Source organism: Poeciliopsis prolifica, unplaced genomic scaffold (genome assembly GCF_027474105.1).
Source record: "Poeciliopsis prolifica strain line A6 unplaced genomic scaffold, Auburn_PproV2 SCAFFOLD026, whole genome shotgun sequence".
NCBI lineage: Eukaryota > Metazoa > Chordata > Actinopteri > Cyprinodontiformes > Poeciliidae > Poeciliopsis > Poeciliopsis prolifica.
In genome coordinates, this window is record NW_026562401.1 from 4,234,212 (window position 1) to 4,258,555 (window position 24,344).

The following is a 24,344-nucleotide window of genomic DNA, read 5'->3' on the forward strand; positions in this document are numbered from 1 at the left end:
TTTTGATTTTGAATAACTTTGATGTAGCGTGTGGTTATTGTCACAGTTTCTTATGTGGTTGTTAAAAAAAGTTCAGCTTTGGTCTCCCCTGCTACTATACTACCACTGCAGTTCACCAGGACATCAACAACCAGAAACAGTGAATGCTTTAATTCTAATGTTCATCCAGTTCACAGGATTTCTAATTTCGAGACAAATCTGTGATGATTATATTTTCAGCATTTCTGAAAAATAACTTTTTTGTATGTGGAGACAACTAACTCCCTCTTGTCTGAAAATGTCTGCCTTCTCTGGTATCCTCTGAAGGATACTAGACATGATTAGACATTATTTAATCAATGTCAGCTGATCACATTTTACTAAACAAATTAACATTAGTAACAGTAGAAAATCATACCATATAGTACTGAATTGAAACTGTCCCTGGAAAGTTAGAAAATCCACCTTGAAAATGCTTGAAAAGTGCTAGAATTTTACTAGCACTTTTGGGGGGAAAGTGGATGAGCCCTTGGACCATTAAAAACTGGATAACTGCCTGCTTTGGTTTATATTTACTGTGGTTTTGATTTGTCTGTTCTGTCCTTGCCGTTCTCCCAGCACCTACTCCATCTCCTCGGCCGTCTCCTGGGACCCCCACCACCCCTACTGCCCAATCAGCGGCCTCCAAAGGGACGCCGCCAAGTCCTGCTTTGGCCAGCATCCTGTCACGTGTTGACATCACCCCTGAAGGGATACTAAACGCTCTGTCTAAAACCAACACACCAGGTTGCACACACTTCTCTCTTTGTTTTAATTAGTAATGAATATTATCACACAATTTATGTCACTTCTTTTTTTATTTTAATCATCTCAAAACAGGTTTGTCATCTCTCCTTCAAAGTGTGACTAATACCTCCACCGCTCCCTCCAACCGAACCTCCCCAGACTCATCCAGTGTCAAAACCCCGATAACCCCCACAACCCCGAAGACGAAACCCCCTCTGGGGAACAGTCTCAAACAAGACGAACCTGGAAGAGCCAGAGACTGGGAGAAGGAGCGCCAGCTCTCTCCTCCACCTCCACCTCCACCCCCTCCTCGTACCTCAGCTCCTTCTTCCTCTCCCCCCAGCCTAGAATCGAAGATCAACAGTTTCTTGCAGGGTAATCCAGGCTTCAGCCTGGCGCTGGGCGACGCGAGTCCTGATGGCGTCGACGGCACCCCGGTGAGGGATGAGGCTGCGGGCACGCCGACGCAGGACGAGATCATGGACACACCTGGAGGCGTGCCAGAATCTCTGGGCTCCTCTGGCAGCCATAACCTCTCACCCACAGCCTACCGCAATGATCCCTGGGATGCTGCAGTCACCCCGACTGGAAGCAGCAACAACGGAGACTTTCTTAGCTTCTCCTCTTCAAGGTTTGGTGCAGGAAAAAGGAGCGGCATGAAGTTAAACGACGAAGACATGATGAGGAAGCAGGTGTCGTCTTCTTCTGGCGGTGACTTGAAGAGTCGGAACAGCAGAGCTTTGGCAGAGCGGCGACTCTCTGCTGGCTCTCGGAAGGCGAGCACCGGTTCCGACGATGCGGGTCTGGGTGGAAAAAAGGACAATGGGAAAGAGATGCTAGCAGACACAAAGGAAGGTCAGTACCATCGCATCGAGACACTGGTGTCGCCCCACACCGAAGGAGCACCAATCCAAACTCTGGGGTATTCAAACCGCCCATCAGCCGGAGAGCGCATCAAGACAGTTGAGAGCATCCGTGTGATTGGTCGAGGCTCTCGGCGAGGGGGAGGAGCCGGGAGTCGGCCAGGGGCTTCGATGTGGTACGAAGAGGAAGAATACTTGGAGGGTCAGCCTCCATCACCCCAAGTTTTACCCCCTCCTCACAACATGGGTCAGGGAGGCGCTGAAGACATGAACCCCTCCATGCTTCCTCTTCCTCCTCCACCACACCACATCCCACATCTTCACCCTCCTCCGTCTCTTCCTCTCCCCCCTCCTCAGCCTCCGTTCCCAATGCCGTACCACCCTGAAAACATGCAGACTCCTCCTCCATCGATGCTTCAACCTCATCTTCATCCCTCCGCCTCCTTTTTCGCCTCTGTTCCCCCGATCCCTCGGCTGCCTCCACCTCCTTCCATGCACCGCCTCTCGCCTCCACCGCCTCACCCTTCTTTGCCCCACTCCGTCATGGTGGGGGGGATCCTGGTCCCCGTGGACCACAGCTTGCCTCTTCCTCCATCACTAAGACCCAAAGGTGCAGAGCACGGCAGAATGGGGCCCAGAGGAAGGAAGGTGACCCCTCCACCACTCATGTCATCGTTGCTAGGTGAACCTCCTAAACTTCCCCGTCCCGGCACAGTTAAAGAGCCTTTAATCCCTCGCCATACCCCCCCTCTCCACCGCCCGGGTGCGCCTGGCGTTCCTCCGCCTTTACTCGGCAGAGTGAAGGAGCCTTTAATTTTACCTCACCCCTCCCCGACATCCTCCACGCCCTCTCCCTCCACGCCTAATTCTCCCGCAGGAGACTCCTCTCTCTCCAAACCCCCACCCAGCCCTCCAGCTGCGCCCCACAACCCAGGCTCCAACCCCGTCCCCCTCCTCAACTTACCCACGTCCAGATCCCCGATCCTCGCCACTCCCATGCAGCAGAGACCCGCGATGCGAGGCCGCAGCCTGTCTCAAGACCACCCCAGGGGCGGGTTTCATGGAGGGAAACGAGCCGGACCTCCATTCGGCGGCGGTCCCTTCCATGCGCAGAAGAGGCCTTACCTTCCCCCACGCTACTGAAGCGGTCAACTATGACAAGCTGAATGAGAAGAGCAAGCCACACATCTAACAGTGCAGTGTGTGTTAGCCCTGCTGGTATGAGCCCAGATATCTTTACTCTGTTACTTAGCTTGAAGGAAACCTACCTTAGGTTGTGTGTAAATAGCTGATCAAGTCTTGATGCTTCGGCTTTAGTGGCCACTCACTTTACCCTGTACTCAGAGGTTGTCAGTGACATAGTGCAGAGTGTTGTATAACCTGCTTTCTTCCATTTCTCCACACATTTAGATGCTTTACCTTGAATGGCATAACTACAAAAATAAAACAGATAGTTCACACAGAAATTAAACAATACTTTTCTTTCTCTGTGATTCTGGGGTTACTTCACCTGAGATGTCAGAAGAAAGACACAAGAAGAACCTAAAATGAATGATTTAGCATTTTAAGATGTCTGTGCATTACCTCACTTGTGCTCAGATTTACACACAAAGATTACCTCTCATGCCAGCCAACTTGGTTTGAAGCTTAGCATAAAGATGAGGATAAAATCTCTGAAGATTAAGACAATTATTCCCAAATGTATAGAAGAAAAAAAGCTATCTAGAGCATTTACTCTTACGCAGACTTGTTGCTTGGCACTGTTATAACTCTATGCTGAGCTAAATGAATACCCCGATATATCTGGCTTCATTTAAAAAGAATGAAGCCTTTCAGTGGGATTTATCACATTTTCTAAAATGTTTAGATATGTTCCCCGGAAATGAAAGCAAACCGATTCCAAACTAATCTCCTCTTTGAAATACAAGAGTGTACAGCATCTTCTACACTTAGCAGCACCTCTGATAAAGATGTGTAGAAATGTTCACTGTTATGTTATTGTAGCTGTGAAATCTCACTGAAATTTTAAGAAAATTTGCCAGTATGTCAGCAAATATACTTATATTTTTTCCTTTTAATCCATGACTTAAAGTTTCCTTGAGCTTTGACAATCTTCAAAATGGTGAACACAAGAGAACATCGTATGTAAGCTCTTGCCTGCAGTCGGAAAAATAGTTGTAACTTTTAAAACTGGAATGGTGTAAAGGACCCAAACCAGTCTTGCCAGTATGTCATGGTAGGAGTAAGGAGCGTGGTAAGGGAGATAGTTTGGAAACTCATTTCAAGGCTTCCTACACATCTTTAGCAGCATTACCAATAATTGTTGTGAGAGCTGTACACTGAGGATTTGAAAGTTATTTTGATTTGATGTGGCGTTTGTTGTGGTAGTTGAATTTAACGCTTGTTCTGATTTCCAGAGTACCTATTGTAAATATTCTTCTTCTCTTGCTCAACCTTTTTGCATCTATCTATTCCTCCCTACTGTACATTTCTAAACCTGTAAATATAAAGAGTGACTGAGTTGATAAACCTTTTTTTTTTTTCTTCAAACTTTTATTTCTAAAAATGTCTCAAGTGATTGTTTTATTTCCCGTCTTCACTGTGATCAAGGCCTTTGGATAAGCTTTAACCTTGAATTTTTTTTTCCCCTGCAATGTTTGGCATAACTTCCTTGCCCTCTCCTTTTGAAATCACTGCTCTGAATAAGTGTTGGGATAATTTAGCGTTTTCTTTCACAGACATAACATGTGTTCTGTTCAAGTTTCATTTATGAACACTGAATCGCAGAAAGAGATGGGGACAGTAGTTTTACTTGAATAAAATCAAGAGTTTAATTTGAAGAGGGGGTTATTTGTAATTGGTTGCAACCTATTCCTTGAATTAAATCATTTTATCCGTTGGGCTGTATTTCCTCCCACTCTTCAGGAAGCACTGCTTTGTATAAACTCCATACAGATGCATGCAACGTTTTGGGCAACCCAGGAAAATATATTTAAGAATATTTTAAAATGAATGCATCTTTTTGTAGCCTAATCCTATGCTGTCAATTTAACAACATCAAAAAAATCTAAATTTAATTTGAGTACATTTATTCAATGTAACATTTTTGACACTTTCACAAGAGAATATCAATATTTTCTAATGGGACAAGGATTTGTATTAACATTTTAAAAACAATGGAGCTTATGGAGAGAGGGATCTTACCCATTCCTCTATCCTGCATGCTTTAGTGTTTTCCCAGGTTCAACACACCAGAATCAAATGTTCATTATCAGGCCTCAGCAGAACTTTGTGGAGATAGTTGTGTCGGAGCAGAGACTCGTTTAAAACTGTCAGGACACCCACGATCCACCATCATCTGATCTAAACACCTGGTTCTGTTAAAGTCCTGGTAGTTCAGATAAATCCATGTTTGGCTATGACTGAAAAAGCCATCTCTAATGATTGCTATGGTTATTTGGACCCCAAAATGCCAGTTCCCTTACAGTGAGCTTTGGGATTATTTGTCTTTTATTTCTGGTACCATCCGGCATGCCGTTCAAGACAAATATGGGTCCCAGGTCCAGCTGCTAAAACAAATGAACCCCCTTATTTATGCCCCAAAATACAGAAACTTGTGGTTTGGAATTAATTTACACTGTGATTTAGTAAAAAGTGTATGGAACAAATAGTTAGATTTAGTTAAAAATAGTTATTGGGTATACTAGCATTTTGGCAAAAGTGAGTTTGTCCATTAAAAGACTAACTGTTTAAACATCTCAAAGTATAACTTTAAAAAAAATAAAGGCAGTTATTCTTAACGTTTCAGTATAAGATTATGCTACACCAGTAAAAGCTGAATTTATTTTAAAGCTTTTTGCCCTTTCATTTTCTGCAACTCTCCAGGATATACATTTGCAAGTTTTCTGGTTATCAGTTTAAAAGGGGAGTTGGGGATGGGAAGGAAGAAATATTTGAAACAATCCGCATCTAAACATTTTCATTTCATTTTCCTGCTTCAAGCTCCTGTGCTTTTTTTCCCCAGAGCATTTCTGCACCTCTCAGCTCAACTTAGAATGCTAGGGAGTCAGGGGGGCAGCAATTGTTTCCAAGATGTGATCATTCTTTCGCCCACCTGAAAGGTGCAGATTGTTTTCCTCCAAGCCCCATAACTCCTTTGTCCAATCTGTTTTTTTTTGCTCTTTTTGCAGATTAAGTTCAAGTAATGCTCCACGTTCTGCATGACGTTGGTGACGATCACGTTTTAAAATGTATCTGTTATCACAGTTTTCACGATGCCTGTCTTGTCACCTCTGCAGTCAACGCTAGCAATGAAGTTAGTTTGCAGTGATTACACGCAAAGTTATTAGCGAGCTTAATTCTTAAACATCTGCAAACACCAAACATGTTGAACTTTTTCTTTTTTGTGTTTGTAAATGTATTTTTCTTTCACAACAAAAAAATATTGATTTGAAAAGTTGAGTTTGAAAATGACTGAAGATGTACCGAAGCTGATGGTCTGTATATATTTGACACGTTTCACTGCTGTTCTCATCAATGATGCTATATCACTGGTTTTTGAGTGTCCAGTCCTTTCTCTTGTGATGAACATGCACACATTCTGCAGCGGCTATTAACGAGAATACAAGTCTATCTCTCCAGGAAAACAGGCACTTTTTTATAGAAGATTGTAGTCTTAAGTTCTAGCAGATCGTTTGAAGTCCAGTTATAATGGTTTCACTTAATATGTCGGCACATTTTGCTGCCCTATTGCAACAGCTGTTTTATTTTCATATGCTCCTATTACTTTTGTCTCATCTGCCATGCAGATTCCTCTTTAAAAACATAAATTTAATGATGTCCAAAACTATTTTTACCTTTAGTTGCCCCAAAGTTTGCCGCTTAAAATCGCAAACCCTGCATTACCTATTGCAATGTTTTATGGCCCAGTATTTTACGCATTTGCAAAACACCATCAACCTAATGTTAAGCAGTAAAGAACTTTTTCATCTCCAAATCTATTGTTGGCAATTATCTAAACGTGTCATATTTTAATGACATTTTTTGGCATTTGTGAGCATTGTTTTGAATTTCCAGCTGGAAGCTCATGAAGATGCTGAGCACATACAGTACCCCTATTGAGTTAGATTGTAGTAAATGACTTAGTATGTCTGTGGATTAAAGATGGGAATTGTCAGACACCAAAATAATGCCAAATATATGGAATGCTGAAAGATGTGATCGACTCTGCTCTTATAATGCCCTAGCGCCCTCATGTGGCAGATTGGTGGTACTCCATCTTGAAGCCTCATCTTGATGAGTAAGATTTTAATGGGATTAATCAAAATTTGAAATTCAAAGTACAGTATCTACAATTATTGAAACTAGTTTTTCAATTTGGAAGTGCGTTGTATTTCAGTGCGTCTGTAAACAAGATCGCTGCTCGCACATTCTCGAAATCAAACATTAAATGTGATATTTTTTTGGAACTGCAGGATTAAAATGTGTTGCGAATGTCTGATTACTGAAGGAATGCTTACGTTGAGGGGAAAATGTTTGGGAAATCAACCTGGCTGTTAACTAGATGAATAAATGTATTTAAAACCAGAGAAGGCACAAAAACTGCCCCTTTTCACCTTGCTTATCGCCCGTATGCAGCAGAATGCCCACTGTGAAATTTTAAAGAGTTTCTGACTTAAATTAATTACTAATAACTTCAATTTGAACTTCTAATTATTCGGTTTCCAGTGTATCGCGCCCTGCATCCTTCCTTCCTTTTTTCTCTGTGTGGCGCATCTCTTAAGTGTAAGCGCGCTCTGGCTTCTAGCCGCGAACGCGCACGCTGCTTCCGAATCTGCGTCACCGAGTCTGACCTCAACGAACGTCACCGCTGCTTCTGCCGACTTTCGTGTTTCCTGTGTTATGGCCGCTTGCATATAGGGAGACAGAGAAATGAGGCATGTTTGTAAATAAACTCTTGCGCAGGTGCGTTCAGGATGGCGGTGACGCAGCTGCTTAAGCTGCTCGTGAGTAGGTCGACACTCCACGCAGGAAGGAGGTACAGCAAGGTGCGGAAACTTGTGGCAACGGGAAGCTAACTGATGCTAAAGTTAGCATACAGGGCAGAGTGTTTACTGTGTGTCATGTCATGAGCTGAAACTGATGTCCATTTGATATGTGTGTAAACAAATTCTGTTTTGTACATTTATTATCAAGTGTAATTACACATTTTATTATTGACTAAACGGGTTGCTTTAGATGATAATTAAATTAAATGTCCTTTGGGGGAAAAGTAATTTAATAGGAATATTTTTGATGGAACCAGATTTTTTTATTTATTAATATACGCCCTTTTTCAGTTACCACAAAATTAAAACCATACCATTTGTCAATATTGTCATTAGTTACAAAATGTTTGTGTAATGCTTGGACTTTTCTGGGATTGGAAATTTAGCTACATTCCCCAGCTGAATATTTTCATTTTCAATAATTAGCATTAGGATTTACATGAGTTAACAACATTAAGCAGCAAGCTACCTCACCTCAGATTTAGTGTTGCCAGCAGGAAAATTGGGCTTCATAAGGATACAAGGATGGGACTGATTACTAAAGTAGGTCACAGCATCTCCAAACCTGCAGCTGTTCTGGGGTGAGCAAGTCTGCAGTGGTGAATAATAATCAAAAGCAACCCAAGAAAGGAACGTTTTCAAACCACCATCTGATAAAATCTGACAGATGACTTGCTCTATTTCAGATTGCTGTAGAAGTTAATGCTGGCTCTTACAGAAAGGTGGCAGAATACACAGTTCTTTGCTGTTTTGCACATGGATCTGCAAAGTCAGGGCGCTCATCCTGTTCATAATGTCATGCTAGTTATTACAATGATGCAGCACTTTCTTTTTCAGCTTGGCATTCCACACTTGAAATAATTTCTCAAGATCAACATTTTCATGTTTGTGATGTTTTTCTTTTAGGATTTGAATTTTGCCACTTTTTCGGCATAACAGTTTTGCATTTGTAAACCTAAATGATCTGACTGAAGCTGTAGCTTTTTATGGTACTTGGGACATTTCATGTGACAGATCCATTGTGCTTAGATCTGCTCTGTTATGCAAACGGTGTCTAAAGGAGGCTTCAAGTGGAGGGTTACTATTAATAAATCAGTACACAGAGACTGACTGGTCTGCCTGAATGTGTTTAAATGATAAATGGACGCAGCCTCACATTTACTGTCAGCATAGCCACAGAAAAGCTTTTCATCTTGCAGATATGTCTGTCTTTGGTTTACTTGATGCCAAATGACAAATATCTGTCAAATGTATCAGGCAGACTGTATTGACATTCATTTTATCTAAAAAAAAAATAAAACAAATCACCATTGTCAGTTACTTATATTGATAATAGTTATAGCAGAAGGACAGACATCAAAGTTGTCGATGGAATGGCGTTATGCATTTGCTGCAAAGAGAGTTGCCTTTAATGTCCCACAGCTAAATTCACGTTTTCTAGCTGGAATAATGCAAATGCTGCTACTTAAATGGCCACCAGTACTTTTTCAAAAGTCAGTTCAAAAATACCTTATTAGTTCCAAAGGAACTATTTTTGGATAATAATAAGGTATTCTCAAAGATACCTTATTAGTTTCAAAGGGAAATTAAATGTTTTAACTCATTGAAATTTCTTCAGAGTAGTTGATGCTGCTGGCAGGAAGGATCTCCTGTAGGAGTCAGTATTTTTCACTTCTGAAAAAGCCTCTGGCTGAAGACAGTCTATTGTTGTAAAGCAGTTTCATGAAGAGGATGCACTGGGTTGTCTGTAATGTTCATTTTATGAAGAAATCTCATTTGTACAATATTCTCCAGATGATCTCGAGGAGTCTAGAACAGAATTGCAGAATATCTGTAGCATTTTGCTCCAAACACTGAAGAACTTCCTCAAGAAATACAGCTTGCTCTATCCTTTCTTGTAGATGCTTCTCTTTTGCATCTCGTATTCAGTCTGTTGTCCAGCTGGACTTTGAGGTATTTATATTCATCAACCACTTCTACTTTTCCCCCCCATGATGGGAATCGTTTGCTCTAACCCTGTTTCTCTTGAAATCTACAACCATCTTTGTTCACATTAGAGATGAGTAGGTTGTTTCCAAACCATGACACAAAGTGGTCCACTTCTGTACTCCGCTTCTTGTCCATTTCTGATACATCTGACGACTGCAGAATAATCTGAGTATTTCTGCAGATGACAGGACTCTGTTTCGTCCTGGAAGTTTGAAGTGTACATAGTTTATCTAAAAGGTCAGAGTACTATTCCTTGTGCTGCTGATCACCAGGCAAGACACATGGTCCTTCAACATGATTGTTGAGGTCTCCGCTTCTGGAGTTTCTGACAAAGCAAATCAGGCTGAATTGTGTTAAAAGCATTGGAGAAATCAAACATAATTTTGCTTAAAACATTAGTTGTTTTTTTTTTTTTTTCTGGTTCACTGTCATTCGCTCCAGTTTCTGAAATTGTTCTGGATATTCTCCTCTGCACATCTTCTTTAAAATTTACATTCCAGGATCTTGTAGCTTGCTTGACCAACATACCTTTTGAGTACAGAGTTCCTACAGTCTGGATGAGTGTGTAAATTGATTTTTTTTTTTTCTAGCGTTAGAGCAATACAGGAAAAAAGATTGTATTTAAAAACATTTCTTACTTCCATCTGTTATTCCATTATTCCATCTGTTCCTCTCATCCTTCCTGTTATTAAACAGTTTTTTTTTTCCTTTTGCCCTCCACTTATTTCTGTCATTTTGTAGTTCCTTTGTTCATTCCTTCTTCCTTTTATTATTCCCAATGTTTCCTCCTTAATCCTGTTCTTTTATGATTTCATTCCATCTTTTGGTTATTTCTGTCTTCCATTCTATCCCATTTTTTCCCTTATGAATTATATTTTTTTTCTTTCTTTCTTTCTCACACTGCCATTCCTCTTTAGGTTGATTATTTTCCCTTTCCCTTTTTGACCTTTCTTTTCTACTACTTTAAATTCTTTTATATTTGATTGATGTCCAATGTTTAAAACCCAACATCTGTGGAAATATCTGCCAAATATTTAGAATATTCTTTTGTATATTTAAGAAAATTGATTAAAGTAATGAAAGGTCCATAAATCTGATTCTACAACCTTGAAATAAAAAAATGTGCTGCGTCCCTGTGATGGCCTTACCCTATTGGTTAGACATAAAGCTTGAATTTCACATTTTTGCCACTAGAGGAAGCCTGAGGACCACCAGAGGTATGAGAACCAGAGTTTTGAGTCATCATCATGACTGGATGTTCATTTTATTTGGCAGGGAGAAACAAATGAAATGACATAACTTATCATTCTCCAATCCCTTGGCTGTTATAAAATACTCAGTTAAGAGATGTACGGTAATTTTTACATATCGTCACCTTCCTACTATAGTGGTAAGAGGTTTTGGCAAAACAATTGCCACCACTTTTGTTCCAAAATATGCTTTAAGCACAAAAAAAAGTCACTTTTGGCAAAAAATGTGACCTAGGCCATTATTTTAGAAAGATGAAAACATGGGTTTCTGCTAGGAAAATACTGCTTTATGATGAGGTTTACAACTGAAATGATGAAATGCTTTTAATTTTAATGACTGTTACTCATTCCCTGACTTTCGTCATGTTTCACGATGTGCCTGCTTACTCTTTTTAATATTTTTCCTCTGCAGCTCCAGTTGTCTCCAGCCCTGTCAGAGCGCCTGCGAGTCTTTGAGTCTCTCAGGGAACAAAGAGACAAGAACAGGAGACGTGAAGTTAGAGAAAGCCCTCTCTCCGTCCGCCTATCTGATGGACAGGCGGTGAAGGGAACAGCTGGAGTAACCACACCGCAATATGTTGCGCAGAGTCTGAGGTGAATACACAAGAGAAGCAGAAATGTTTTTGAGGTGTTGCATGATTGCAGGTGTAAATCCATGTTTTATTTCAGGGTGAAAGGAGCCCTGGTGTGTAAAGTGAATGGGGAGCTGTGGGAGCTTGAACGACCTCTAGAGGGAGACTGTGAACTGCAGCTTCTGGGGTTTGACTCTGCTGAAGGGAGACAGGTATGTATGACATACCTGTCATTATACCACAATAAAGTCATTATAAAGATGCAGTATTCCCAAAAGAAAGTCACAAAATTACTAGAAAAAGTCATTTTAATGAGAGCAAAGCTTTGAGAAAACATGACATGACCAGTTCAGTCCATGTGGTTCATTCTTTGAAACAGTAATTTCAAAATCTTCCTACTAATAATAATTTCATGCTGATGCATTTAAAGATTAAATATAATCTATTTCTAAAACTGATACCAAAGTATAAATTCACAAGATTATTTGAAGTCAAGATTATTTCACAGTCTGAAATTTCAGAATTTCAGACTGTGAAATTTCTACTTTAATCTCCTAAGATCACAACTTTATTTTCTTAATATTGTGATTTTTTTTTTCTGGAAATGTTATGAATTTATCCTTGTATTATGGCTTTTTTTGGTATTATTACCAATTTTTTCTTGCAACACTGACTTTATTCTCATAATATTATCACTCTATTCTCATTATTTCAACTTACTGGCATACTTCTTTTCTTAACCTTTTTTACCGACTGGTTTCCCAGAAGGTATTTTTTTTCTCTAAACTTTGAACTCCTTATAAGTGAGGAAAAATCTGATATTGCTGTAAATGTAAACTTTTTTTTTTTTTTTTTTAATGTAAACCTTATGGACACCTTCTATTTTTTTAAAACTCTGGTTTATTCTTTGAGCCGAATAAACTCGGTAACTAATTTACAGGCAGCATGGAGGACAGGAGCGTCTGTCCTTGGCGGTGTGTTGGAAGGGGTGTTTGGTGCAGAGGTGTGCAGGGAAGGAGCGTCAGAGTTCGGACTTTTTTGCGACTATGTTCCAAGCAGCAGGTGAGACACAAGAACTCGGGGTTCTTGTGTAGTCTTGAAAACTTTGGAAAGTTATGGAATCTGAATTGATTATTTTCCACGTCTGCGTAAATATAGAAAAAATAAAATGTATGGGGGGAAAAACTTTAATTTCTAAACTGTAATTCTAATATCTTGAAGGTAAAAATATTATGTAAAACTGTTGATTTCTATGAAGAGGATCAACTTTTTGAGGGTTTTCTTATGCATTAACCAAAAAATTCATGGCCCCTAAAATTCAGAAAACGGATGCTTTGCAGTTTTTCACTTTTGCATATGTGAAGTGAAGGTATTTCTGTTCGTATACTTTGAGATGAAGGATGTCTAGATTTTCTAGAGATTTCATGCAATCCTACTATATCTAGATGCCAAAAAAGTGAAATAACCCTTTATTTTCCTTTAGTTTCATGATTGTTGTCATGATTTCTTTGAGAATAAAGTTGGAGAAGCTGATATTTTATTACTCAAGGTTATAAAGTATTGGAAAAATCTAAAACACAATGAGTCTGGGAAAGTATGGAAGCTTTAAGTTTTAATTTGTTCATTTCTTCCTCAGTTCCTTGTTGCTGAGTGACGTGGAGGCTAAATGTAAGGAGGCTGCAGCCCTCAAACTTCCTTTAGTCAGACTGGACCTGAACACAGCAGAGCTTCATGAACTGTTTCAGGTCAGTAATTATTGCTGTAGGTCTCTTAATGTTCTTATGCGGGACCTTTTACAAACAGTTTGGTCCTTTCTTGTTTCAATTTATCCTCCTGCCATCTAAAACTGTAAATCCTTTAAATAGCTGCACACAAAAAAGGGATTTCTGCTGCATCTTAAAAAGCGCAAAACTTAATAATTAACATATTTAATCGATTGTTTCATTCCAGAGCCTAAATTACATATAGATACATCTTAAATTTATAACTTTTTTCCATGTTTTGAGGAGGTGAGAGATGCAGCACTTCAAGGTGCTCTGTAGAAACTCTTTTACTGACTAATAGTTTTTTGCAGGTAGGCACACAACTACCTTTGATGTTTCTGCCTTGTCAGGAGAATCAGCAGTGGGAAATTGTTGGGTATTTGATGAAATTTAAATTAAAGGAGGAGAGAAAGCAGTAATAGTAGTTCATTCAGTGTTTGGTTTAAAGAAAACTGTTGCAGTGTAATCACAGAAAAAGTTCAAATCACCAGAAGCCACGAAAGGCAAACTGACAAAAGTGCTTGCTGGAGAATTCACAGATTTGATTAAATTGATAAAAACAAGGGGGTTTTACTCCTCATCAGGTTTCAGCTCAGATGTACGGTAAGTCTGTAAATTTCTCTCCATGCACGTCTTTCATCGGAAAATGGAGACTTTTTCCAGATTGATTTGCACAGATTACAAACTAAAGCAAGAACAGAAACGCTTGAGGTCAGACATGTTGGAGCATCCGCATCAATCCAGTTTAATGAAATACTTTAAAACGACTTGTTCTGTTTAGTTTGGCTCTACTGTTATATGTTCCTGTGCTGAGCAGCTAAAAGGAGGAATGCTTTTCATACTCCGGAAAACCGAATTTAATCAAGACTTAAGAACTCAGGGAAAAAAATGGAGGCCTTAAGTAATATTTCATTTCTTAAAGTATCATTTTTAAGCTATCTCTCGTTATTGTCATGGTGTTACTCAGTCTTGTAGTCTCATATTTAGTTCTAATAGTTTACTTCTGAGTTTAATAACTTCAACACTTGTTTTATAATGCATCTGTGTTTTTTAATAGTGCAGTGTGTGTGTGTGTGTGTGTGTGTGTGTGTGTGTGTGTGTGTGTGTGTGTGTGTGTGTGTGTGTGTGTGTGTGTGTGTGTGTGTGTGTGTTATAGGACAGTAAACTACGGATGCAGCTTGTTGAGGAGCAGATTAACGGCCCCACCATCACAGTCTACAGGCATGTGTTCATATTGACTTGCTTTCTGTTTGTTTATTTTATAACAACAAAAATGTGACCTGCTGTTATCCTGTGTGTGATTCAGATGTGGGGACAGGTTAGCGGTGTGTGACGGGCCTCTCCTCCCACACACAGGTTTCCTCAAGGTCTTTAAGATGCTGCAGGTGTGTGGCTGTTTCTGTCTTCTGCTTGTTTTCTTGATTTTTCTTTGCTCAACTTCCCTGTAATTTTATGCATTTGCCTTTTTATAATTCTAACTTAAAGATGGATAACTATTCTCTAGAAAGTCAACAAATGTTTTCCTTTTATAGCTCTGGTCTTTTCTTTACGCTTCAAACAAGATGATTGAGAATTTTGGATCACACTATAATCAGATGACTCCATCCTTATCTCATGTGGCTTTTCTCCTGAATAAGTCAAAATTTTTTTCCTCATTTTTCTGATCCGTGGCTCTGGTTCTGTGCTGGTCTGTCACTTGGCAGACTGGAATTCCACAACAGCATGAGGCTGAAAATATTGGTGACAGGATGTTGTGTTTGCCAGAGGCCGTATTCCTGTTCCAAGCACTAACACAATGCTTTCCATCAGATAAATATCACATTCTTCCCTTTTTTTGCCAGCCTGTCACTTTCCTTTCCTCTGTTGCCATCTGTTTGTTCGCTCATTATTTTCTCTCATTCCAGCTGTCCTCCGTCACGCTGTGCAACCAGACGGAGTCCAGCGGCTTAACGCGTCTGATAGGTGTGGCGTTTCCAGGAGAGAAGGACAGGAAGGAGTGGGAGAGGGAGCAGGAAGAGGCACGGAGGAGAGACCACCGGCGGATAGGAACAGTGAGATGAGAGATGCATCCCAGAAGTGAAACTAAGTGGTAAAATCAGCCTTCCTCTCATCAGTAAATAGATTTGATGTTTTTGTTCAGGACCAGGAGTTGTTCTTCTTCAACGACGTGAGCCCAGGCAGCTGCTTCTTTCTGCCTAAAGGAGCCCACATCTACAACTCCCTCACTGACTTTATTAAGGTGCTCTACTTTTTGTAAACATTTAAACTACTTATGGCCGCTTTATAACCAAATTGACTCATTATGTTTGGCAGAGTCAATGGAGTCAAAAAATGCATAATTTTGTGCTTCAAATAGTTGGAAAAAGGCTGGTTCTTTATTGTAGTTCATTTCAGGTGGAGTTAATTTTATGCCAAATATTTAGAGTCGACAGACAACAAAAAAGTTTCATGCTGGAGTAACAGTCGGTAAATAAAATCATGAAATCTGAGATGTTTTAAAACATATATTTTTAGACTATAGTAATATTTTGAACAACTTTTCAAATTAACATGAATGACTGGAATCAAATATGGCAAATATACTGAATCAGCAGATTATCTTAATTTTTAATATTTTATACAAAGCTTTTGGACTAAAGTAGACTATGTCCATTTTTTTTAATTTGTCAAGATCATTTATTTTTAAAAAAATCCTGGACTTTGGTCTCAAATGTAATAATCCAATCTTTATACTTAAAAAAAAAAATCTAGATTCAAGTTGGTGGAGATAAAATATCACAAACTGTAAAATGATACATATCAGTCAAAAGGACACAGATTGCTTTATTTAGTTTTGAGACGTCAGGCTTAAAATACAACACCTGGACAAATTTGATGTATTTCGCATAAGCTAAGCAACAATAATTTTGCAAAAATACAAAAAAGTCAGAAGTTCAAAGTTACTACATGACCATGTTAACTTGGTTTTTTGTCATTTGTGCAGATTTTACATTTGAGCCATAATGGTCTTATGAAGGTCTTTAAAACCTTAAATTTAACCTTTTGAAACTTAAGAAAACCCAGAAATGCAGGTTTACTGTTTTCCTAAAGTTAAATAGACTAAAGAAGTCTTAAAAGACTAAATCTACTAGATGTAAATCTAAACATTTTACACAAACTTAGATTTGTAACATCTGGCTCAATATTCTCATATATCATCTAACAAACTTTGATATGGAACAGAGCACATAGTCTGATGAAATGTTTGTCCATCTCCAAGACAGATTCAGGCATTAATTTCTCTTCTAGAAACATTAGAAATTAGATCTGAAGCTGCGACAATACACAATTTTAACTGCTAATAAAAATGACCCTTTAATCCAGTTGAGCCGAACCCAAATACAAAACATGCCTTGGTGTGATGGCAGTAAAGTTGGATGAGAATCAGCAGCCGAAGGTTTTTCATTCGTTCCTCTTGGTAATGACTGTTTCTTCTGCGAACTGAATTCTCCCATTAATGTGCTCAGTTTACGACCCTGAAGATTTATGAGTGTGTGTCCGTGGTCAGGATGTTAGTCTTGGTTTAATCGTGACGCTGTTGTGACAGTTTTACCCACTCCTTCGCTCATTGTTGCACATATCCTTCCCTCTCCGACCCCTCACAGAGCGAGTACCGAAGGCGAGGCTTCACCGAGGTCGTGACCCCGACCCTTTACAGCACTGCTTTATGGGAGCGCTCGGGCCACTGGGAGCACTACAGCGAGAACATGTTCACCGTGACCTCGGAGGGCGCTCAGACCTTCGCTCTGAAGCCCATGAACTGCCCTGCACACTGGTAAAAGCAAAAGCACACAAATACGTAACAAACAGCGCTCCTTCAGCAACAGACTGCCGCATCCGAAATGCACAAAGGAGTGTAACCGCTGTCAGTCCACATCTGTACACAGATATACACTGCACAATATTTTGATCATGATATTAGTGTTTCATATCAGTTGATATTGATAATTATTGATTAGTTTTTTGCTTTAATTACCTGATTTACTTCCAGACTTGTGATGTGATGTCTCCTGCTTTACCCAGTTTTCACTCCACACATTTATTTATTTATGAGTGGCGAAACTTCACCCTGCTGTTTACTCGAGCAGGTTGTTGATAAGTAATCAAAAATGAGTGAGTTGCTCAGTAACCGCAGAGAAAGCGAGTTAGTTGATACCACCGACCTTGTTATTGCTTTATTGTCCATTCTTAATATGCAGCATTATTTTCGTTGATGTTAATCTTGTTTTTTATATGTTGCTTTTAACTCTTTAAGAACTTTTTGTGTGACCCTTCACGTCAGTTGCTGCTTTTACACCTGAATTTATGCTTTGCGGGATAATAAAGGCTGTTTATATCATCCTTATTTCTACATTTGGACATTTCGATGGGAACTGACTCTGCTCTGTTGGGTTCAGTCTCATGTTTGAGCATCGGGTTCGCTCGTGGCGGGAGCTTCCTCTGCGCTGGGCCGACTTTGGCGCTCTGCATCGTAATGAGCTGTCTGGAGCTCTGGGAGGGCTGACTCGCGTCCGGAGGTTCTGCCAGGACGACGCACACATTTTTTGCACGCCGGAGCAGGTAGAACATGTTTTTTTTTTTTTTTTTTTTTTTTATCTATTTAAGCCACATTATATCCCTGAAGGTGCTTCAATTAAATTGAAACTGTAAAGGAGACACATGTGGCACGGTAATTAGATGGGCTGTACAAATAACTCCTGAGACATTCCAGGAGGCCTTTGGCTGGATGAATGTGACCCTTTGTCCCGTTCAAACACGATACCTCCGCATGTGTGGCGCTGCAGCTGTACAGTCATCCTGATCTGCTGCATCCAGACCTGGATCTTTCCCATCATATCCGCTCTCCAGGTCTCTGGTGGCGCCCTGGCAATTCAGAGATCACATGATAACCACTGGCCTCTGAAATGCTAATTCAATCTTAGATGCACTCTTCCTACCTGGGTAGGAATTTTACCCTTTGAACTCCTCTGTCTTAATCATCTCTGCTGATTGTTGCATACCTTCCTGTCCTCTTGTTGCTCCCTCCCTCACACCACCGTTTCGCTCTTTCTCTGCAGCTGGAACAGGAGATTGTGGCTTGTTTGGACTTTGTCCGGCGCGTCTATCAAGTGTTTGGGTTTTCCTTCCACTGCTTGCTGTCCACACGTCCCACTCCGTGCCTGGGGGAGCCTGAACAGTGGAACCACGCCGAACAGGCAAGAACAGAAGAGCCTGATAGGGTGTTTCCACCAAACTGGCTCCAGTGCTTCACCACTTCTGAACGCTGAGCCACGTCCTTGTTTTATCTTTAATGTTTTATGCAGCTAATTTTTAATTTCTCCTCAGGATTGCAGTTCAAGGATTCAGTTCAGCTCACAGATCACCTCATTAATCCCAGTTTTCATGCAAGCGGATACTCTAATATCAAAAACTTCACAAATTAATGGAATGTGATTCTAAAAGCCCTGGAAGAAGCTAAACACAGCACTTGGAGAAGGATTTACTAGCAGTGTTTGATAACATGAAAGAGAATAGGCAGTGCGTTTAAAACCCTTGTTGGAAATGGTTGTTTATAAATTCAGTGAACAACAGCAGATGCAAGTTCAGCTTTGGTCACAGACTTCCTGAAACTCCTCAAATAAAGAGAAGGAAGATGGAAGGAGAGCTTATGTTACTCTTGTGCTAACTCTTATCACTGGTTTACAACAACTATATGGTTCTGAATTAGGTAACACAACAAAACCAACGTTAGAGTTTAAAGGAGACCTTTTATAGATAATTCACATTGTGCATGTTTTTCTACTTCCATTAGTCTTTGCTGCTTCTAAGACCGAGATGTTTTTGGAAATACTTTAATATTTTTCACTGTCTGAAAAACAAGCAGTTTCAAAAACAATTGCTAAGAGACAAGCCATAGGCATTTTCCCATTACCTAGCAACCCCATCTTAATCCAGGCTTCATCTATTAACCCCAACCGGAGCTCCAGCACATTTGATCAGCTGGTTTTACCACTGCATGTTATGCGCAATGTTTTTTTTGTAACTGACTGCATATAAACCACTTTATGAATTCTTGTTGATTGTGCAGGAGGCTCCATTTTTGCTTTTCAAACATGTACAGTCATATAACTGCACATCTGTTTACATAACATCTGTTATGTGCGAGTGTAAACGTTAAATTAGGGGCCGTAGCCAGCAGCAGCAGCAGCTTATTTGGATTTAAAGTGACAAGAGGAGCTAAATGTAATGAACATGCTTTAGACTGTCCAATCAATCTGTTCGAGGAAGCATAAAACGTCCTGCTCAAGACATTTTGATTGGCTTTCGGGTCTCCATGAGCCCACCTGCAGATGCTGTGTTTCTATCTTCTGCTCCAACTCCGAAAATAGCGTGAAAGCTTTCATCCATGGAAAAACCAAGAACTAGTGTAGAACCAGCTCATAGCTGACACACATGTATGAATGTCTTCTACTGTCTTCCAGGAATTTTTGTTCATTGTAACTTAACATCAGTGTTCTGAGCTCCCACAGTTCACATTCAGAGCCCAAAATGCTGATAATAATGTGAATTAATCATCTGGCTGTTCTCCTGCGCCGCCTCATCTCCAGTCGTCTCGTGTGTTTGTGTCTGAGCAGCAGCTGGAGAAGAGCCTGCAGCAGTTTGCCGAACGTTGGGAGCTAAACCCCGGAGACGGAGCTTTCTACGGCCCAAAGGTCAGCAGGGAGGGGCGGTGAGAAAGGTGCAAACATTTACTGATGGCAGCTACAGCTATTGATCCACTGATCAGGATATTTCTTAGCCAATACAGATTTAAGGAGTATAACGGATTGTGCAGATTTGCAACTCGGAGGCACAATGATGAAATATGCAAAAACTTTCCAGACTCAATTAGAGAAAAAAAAAATATATATGGAAGATGCCACTTCGCAGAAAGCAAACACAGCACCTGAAATTAATCACGTTACATCCAGGGGGATTTAACATGGGTCATATGGGAGGATTTAATAACAGTTGGTTCTGAGTTGAGAACCAACTTTTACTTAGAAACCAATGTTTTCATCTGTAAGTATACTCCTAAATCTTCAGGGTAAGAGCTTTGTGGGCTTTTAAACATATACATAATTGTTCTTTTCTGTTAACTTTAACTGTCTGTGACGGATTTTAAAACACTTTTGCCTTAAGCCTGGTATTACTGCTTTACTGTTATATTTTCACCATTTTCTGTTCAGTGTGGAGCAATAAAATCTAAATTAAGATTTTTTTTTATTGGCTTCTTGAGTTTTACGTATAAATTTAGAAACTGTAAAACTGGAATGTGCTCTGTTTTCTTTTGGGACTGTTTATTTTTGTGCAACTGATGAACAAGTCGCAGGAGGATGTTGGCTTTAGGCCGACATGTCCAGGCTGGGAGCAGGAGGAAGGTCAGGTCATGTATGAGGTACATGCACACAGAGTCCTGTGCTTTTCTAACTCGCATTCCTCACAGCTGTGAAGCTGGGCCACGTTGGCCACAATTGGGTACTGCAGCTTTCCCAGAAACAAGTTTGTAACCAGTTCAGTCCGCAAAAATGTACTTGGGCTGCCGCTGGTGTCTAAGAGCTCTAAAATCAGATTTGTTGAAAAGCAGAAGTGAAGTCCAGACATTAAGAAACGGTGTCCCGTTTCATCTCAGATCGACATCCAGATTAAAGATGCAATTGGCCGACAACACCAGTGTGCCACAATCCAGCTCGACTTCCAGCTGCCCATCAGATTCAACCTTCAGTACGTCGGGTGAGTCAGTTCAGATCTGCTGCCTTTGGCCCTCGCTTTCCAAAACATTCCTACATCTGTGCTGGTTTAAACCTCCAGGGTTCTGCCATCTACTTGTCATTTTTCTAAACTCGCATTTTTGTGAGTAAAGTCTTGTAATGTCCAGGTTAAAATGACAGAAGTTAAGAAAAGACTAATTTAGTCGTGAATAATTGGGTGTTTTTTTGTCTTTAGAGAGGATACTGCTTCTGATCTCGATTTGCTTCATGTTAATCTGCTTCCATCAAAGTGTTTTCAATCAGTCAGCAAAGAGGAATCCTACTGCAGCACAGATACTTGTTGTGATTTATTAGATTTTTTTTTAGAAAAAAAACCCAGCAAAAACGTAAACGTTGATAGATTTGTTGTGGTTGCTTCAGATATCGACTCTTTGAAAAAAAAATCATTAAAATTGCCCTCCCCATTGATTTGCACTGTGACCTAATCATCGTTTGACGTTCCTCAGACGAGACGGACAGCTGCACAGACCAGTGATGATCCACAGGGCTGTACTGGGGTCACTGGAGAGAATGATTGCGATACTGGCTGAAAACTTTGGAGGCAAATGGTGAGATCATGATGACAAAACACGGCATTTACAGCTACAACTCTTTACGTTAGCACATTCTAAAAAAGTTAATAGTGTCTCTGTTTTATTTTGATGATTAGGACTTCAATCTACAGTCGTGGCCATAACAGTATTTTATCTTGGGGTTCATTCACACCAGCCAATCCACTTTAATCTAACTTTAGTTTGTTTACCTAGACAGTTTGGTTTGTTTGTGTGTGAATGCACAACTTAACTCTGATGCCAACCAAAAAAAGCAAACTCTAGTTCGCTGTTTTAGTCAAATTGCCCAGGCCTCGGTTTGGTGGAAATGAACTCTGGTGCGTTTCTCACCAGAGAGCCATTTAAAAGCCATAGCACAGGGCATTGTGGGTAAATGCAACCAAAACAATTGTTCATGTCTAGCATTGGTGACAGAAATGGCTCAGGGTCTTTTGCCAAAGACACAGCTACTAAAATGTGATGCTACTTCATGTTTACATTTCATGAAGAAGGAAGTTGCGCTCATGTCTTCTTCAGAAGTTTTTGTTTCGTTTCCTCAAGGCGAGGAGGAGAACAAAGGTTTGGTTCATTTTGACACGGAGTGAAACTGAACCAGTTGAAAATGAAAGAAATGTTGCCATTTTGCTTCCCATCAAACAGAGTCTGCTGGACCATCAGCTATGAAAACCACCTAATCCTTTTCTAATTTGTTTTGTAATATTTACATTTTCCAACAAACTGGATTTTGGTTAGTTTTATGGCGTAATCATCCAAATTAAAAAGTAATAAATAGTTTAAATATACCCTACAGGTACTTTGGATCTATCTAAGGTACAAGTTTCATTTCTGGAATTACATTTTTAAATTACCATTATGTTGCAAGTAAGCCAAGTTTATTTGTATCACACTTAATTAAATGTGCTTCACTGAAAAATTTTAACCAAAAAAACATAAAAAAAGTATCACAAAAAAGCTTTAAAACATGGGAAATGAAAGAAATATTAGAATGATGAGATTTAGGCAAAAAAATGGTGAAAGATGAGCTTCTCATCTGACATATTCTCACGTTTCTGTTTGTGTCCACACTAGGCCGCTGTGGTTGTCTCCGTCTCAGATCATGGTGATTCCTGTAGGGGGCAACAGTGAGTCATACGCTAGACAGGTCAGTCTTCTGTGGACAACTGCCAACAAAGTCCTCTTTGTCTAATCTTTTTTTTTAGTTCAGTGTGATAAATCAGTAAATATGTGAAGCTTTTAAGAGATAAAATCTTTAGAGGAAAACTTCTCGGTTGTCTAAAGGTGGTCGCGACGTTCCACGAAGCTGGCTTCCTGGTGGATTTCAACAACGATCAAGGAGCAACCTTAAATAAGAAGATTCGCTCCGCTCAGCTGGCCCAGTACAACTACATATTTGGTAAAGATGAATAATGAAAGCAGCAACTTGGAGCTGCCTATATAAATGTTTTTCCCCCCCTGATGCTCCATCTCCTGCCTCTTCCTCCCTTATATCAACGTTAACATATTTCAGCGTCTTTATTTTTTTCCTCCCTTGTGTTTTTTGCAGTGGTGGGCGATAAGGAGCGTGAGAGTGGAGCAGTGAACGTGAGGAGCAGAGGGGGTAAACAGTTGGGCAGCAGACAAACAGAGGAGGTCCTCAGGTCCCTCATACGTCTACGAGACACCAGGAGCAACCAAGACGAGCTTTAACAGCGCCTCGTTTCCTGGGTTAAATCATGGCTTCATTCTCCAATTTGTTACTTCATTCTTTTTTTTTTCTTTTTTTTATGAATGTGAACGCTATCAGTTCTAATAAAAGTGTATTAACATTGCTGTTTGTGCTCTTAGCTTTGTCCTTTACTGGAATTCGATGACAAATCTGTGCCCAAAAAAGTACAGAGTGTAGTTTTAAGGCTATTTAAAGATTATCGGTCTAACATCTGCATCACTGGGCTACGGATGCAATTTGTTCCCTAAAAGCCATTAAATATGCAAACGTTCCGCTTGTGTAAGTTTATCATGAGAGCAGAAAACCAGACATACCTTTAAAAGAGTTAGGAAGAGAGAGAGCGAGAGAACGCAGAGGAGGCAATCTGACTAAAATAGGAAAGGTGGACGTGGTGTCAGGCCCGCGTGTTTTTATGTGTGTTTGGTGGAAACGGATAAGTCAAGGTGAAGGTCAAAGGGATTGGACGCTTTTCCTCCTCTTTAATTCAAAGAGGGCAACAGGATGGAAAAGACATCAGTCACAACAGTGACACCGAGGCAAAGAGGGAAATGTAGAAAAATGATCGCTGAAAAAATTATTTTGGAAGTGTTTCTAAAGAAATTGAATTAAAACCATTATCGCAGGTTGACATGTTTTTGTTTGTGCTACAGTAAGAAAGGAAAAGGCATTTTCATGCCTACGTTAAGACTGGCTCATTCAAATAATGCCAGTAATGCTCTGCTGAAGCCAACAGCAGAGCTGCTCTGCAAACTTTCTGATATGTAATAATCAGACGTGTTGGGCTTCTTACTTCTGCTTCTCAAGACATAAGTGTATCCTATTAACATTAAATGAAAAGTTTAACAGAATCAGCTAGAGTTATTAATCATTTTACAGGGATTTTTTCCTGGCCTGGTAAAAACCAACCCCTTGTTCAGTGCTTTGCTTCACTGGTCTGAACCTCGACTGTTGAGAAGCGATTGCTTGCTGGAGGATTGGGCTGTATTGAGGCTTTAAATTTTACCTGACTG

General features: G+C 40.1%; 1 protein-coding gene across 3 annotated transcripts in view; it reads left to right on the forward strand.

The window, feature by feature from the left end:
• Nucleotides 1–23,437, forward strand: part of LOC129371546 (threonine--tRNA ligase 1, cytoplasmic-like) — a 35,097-nt gene extending 11,660 nt beyond the window's left edge. Inside the window, exons 1-18 of one of the 3 annotated variants that reach the window (XM_055048173.1) lie at nucleotides 2,769–7,675; nucleotides 11,327–11,508; nucleotides 11,584–11,698; nucleotides 12,427–12,548; nucleotides 13,123–13,231; nucleotides 14,406–14,470; nucleotides 14,556–14,634; nucleotides 15,154–15,300; nucleotides 15,390–15,488; nucleotides 16,894–17,063; nucleotides 17,686–17,848; nucleotides 18,346–18,483; nucleotides 19,903–19,980; nucleotides 20,940–21,040; nucleotides 21,525–21,626; nucleotides 22,698–22,770; nucleotides 22,908–23,022; nucleotides 23,173–23,437. In XM_055048173.1, coding sequence (XP_054904148.1) covers nucleotides 7,604–7,675; nucleotides 11,327–11,508; nucleotides 11,584–11,698; nucleotides 12,427–12,548; nucleotides 13,123–13,231; nucleotides 14,406–14,470; nucleotides 14,556–14,634; nucleotides 15,154–15,300; nucleotides 15,390–15,488; nucleotides 16,894–17,063; nucleotides 17,686–17,848; nucleotides 18,346–18,483; nucleotides 19,903–19,980; nucleotides 20,940–21,040; nucleotides 21,525–21,626; nucleotides 22,698–22,770; nucleotides 22,908–23,022; nucleotides 23,173–23,315 — 2,073 coding nt within the window. In that variant the 5' untranslated portion in view covers nucleotides 2,769–7,603 and the 3' untranslated portion in view covers nucleotides 23,316–23,437. Of the gene's footprint in view, nucleotides 1–597; nucleotides 766–858; nucleotides 7,676–11,326; nucleotides 11,509–11,583; nucleotides 11,699–12,426; nucleotides 12,549–13,122; nucleotides 13,232–14,405; nucleotides 14,471–14,555; nucleotides 14,635–15,153; nucleotides 15,301–15,389; nucleotides 15,489–16,893; nucleotides 17,064–17,685; nucleotides 17,849–18,345; nucleotides 18,484–19,902; nucleotides 19,981–20,939; nucleotides 21,041–21,524; nucleotides 21,627–22,697; nucleotides 22,771–22,907; nucleotides 23,023–23,172 lie in introns of those variants that run through there. The other 2 variants (XR_008607161.1, XM_055048172.1) reach the window with 2 other exon arrangements.
• Nucleotides 23,438–24,344: the final 907 nt, after the last annotated feature.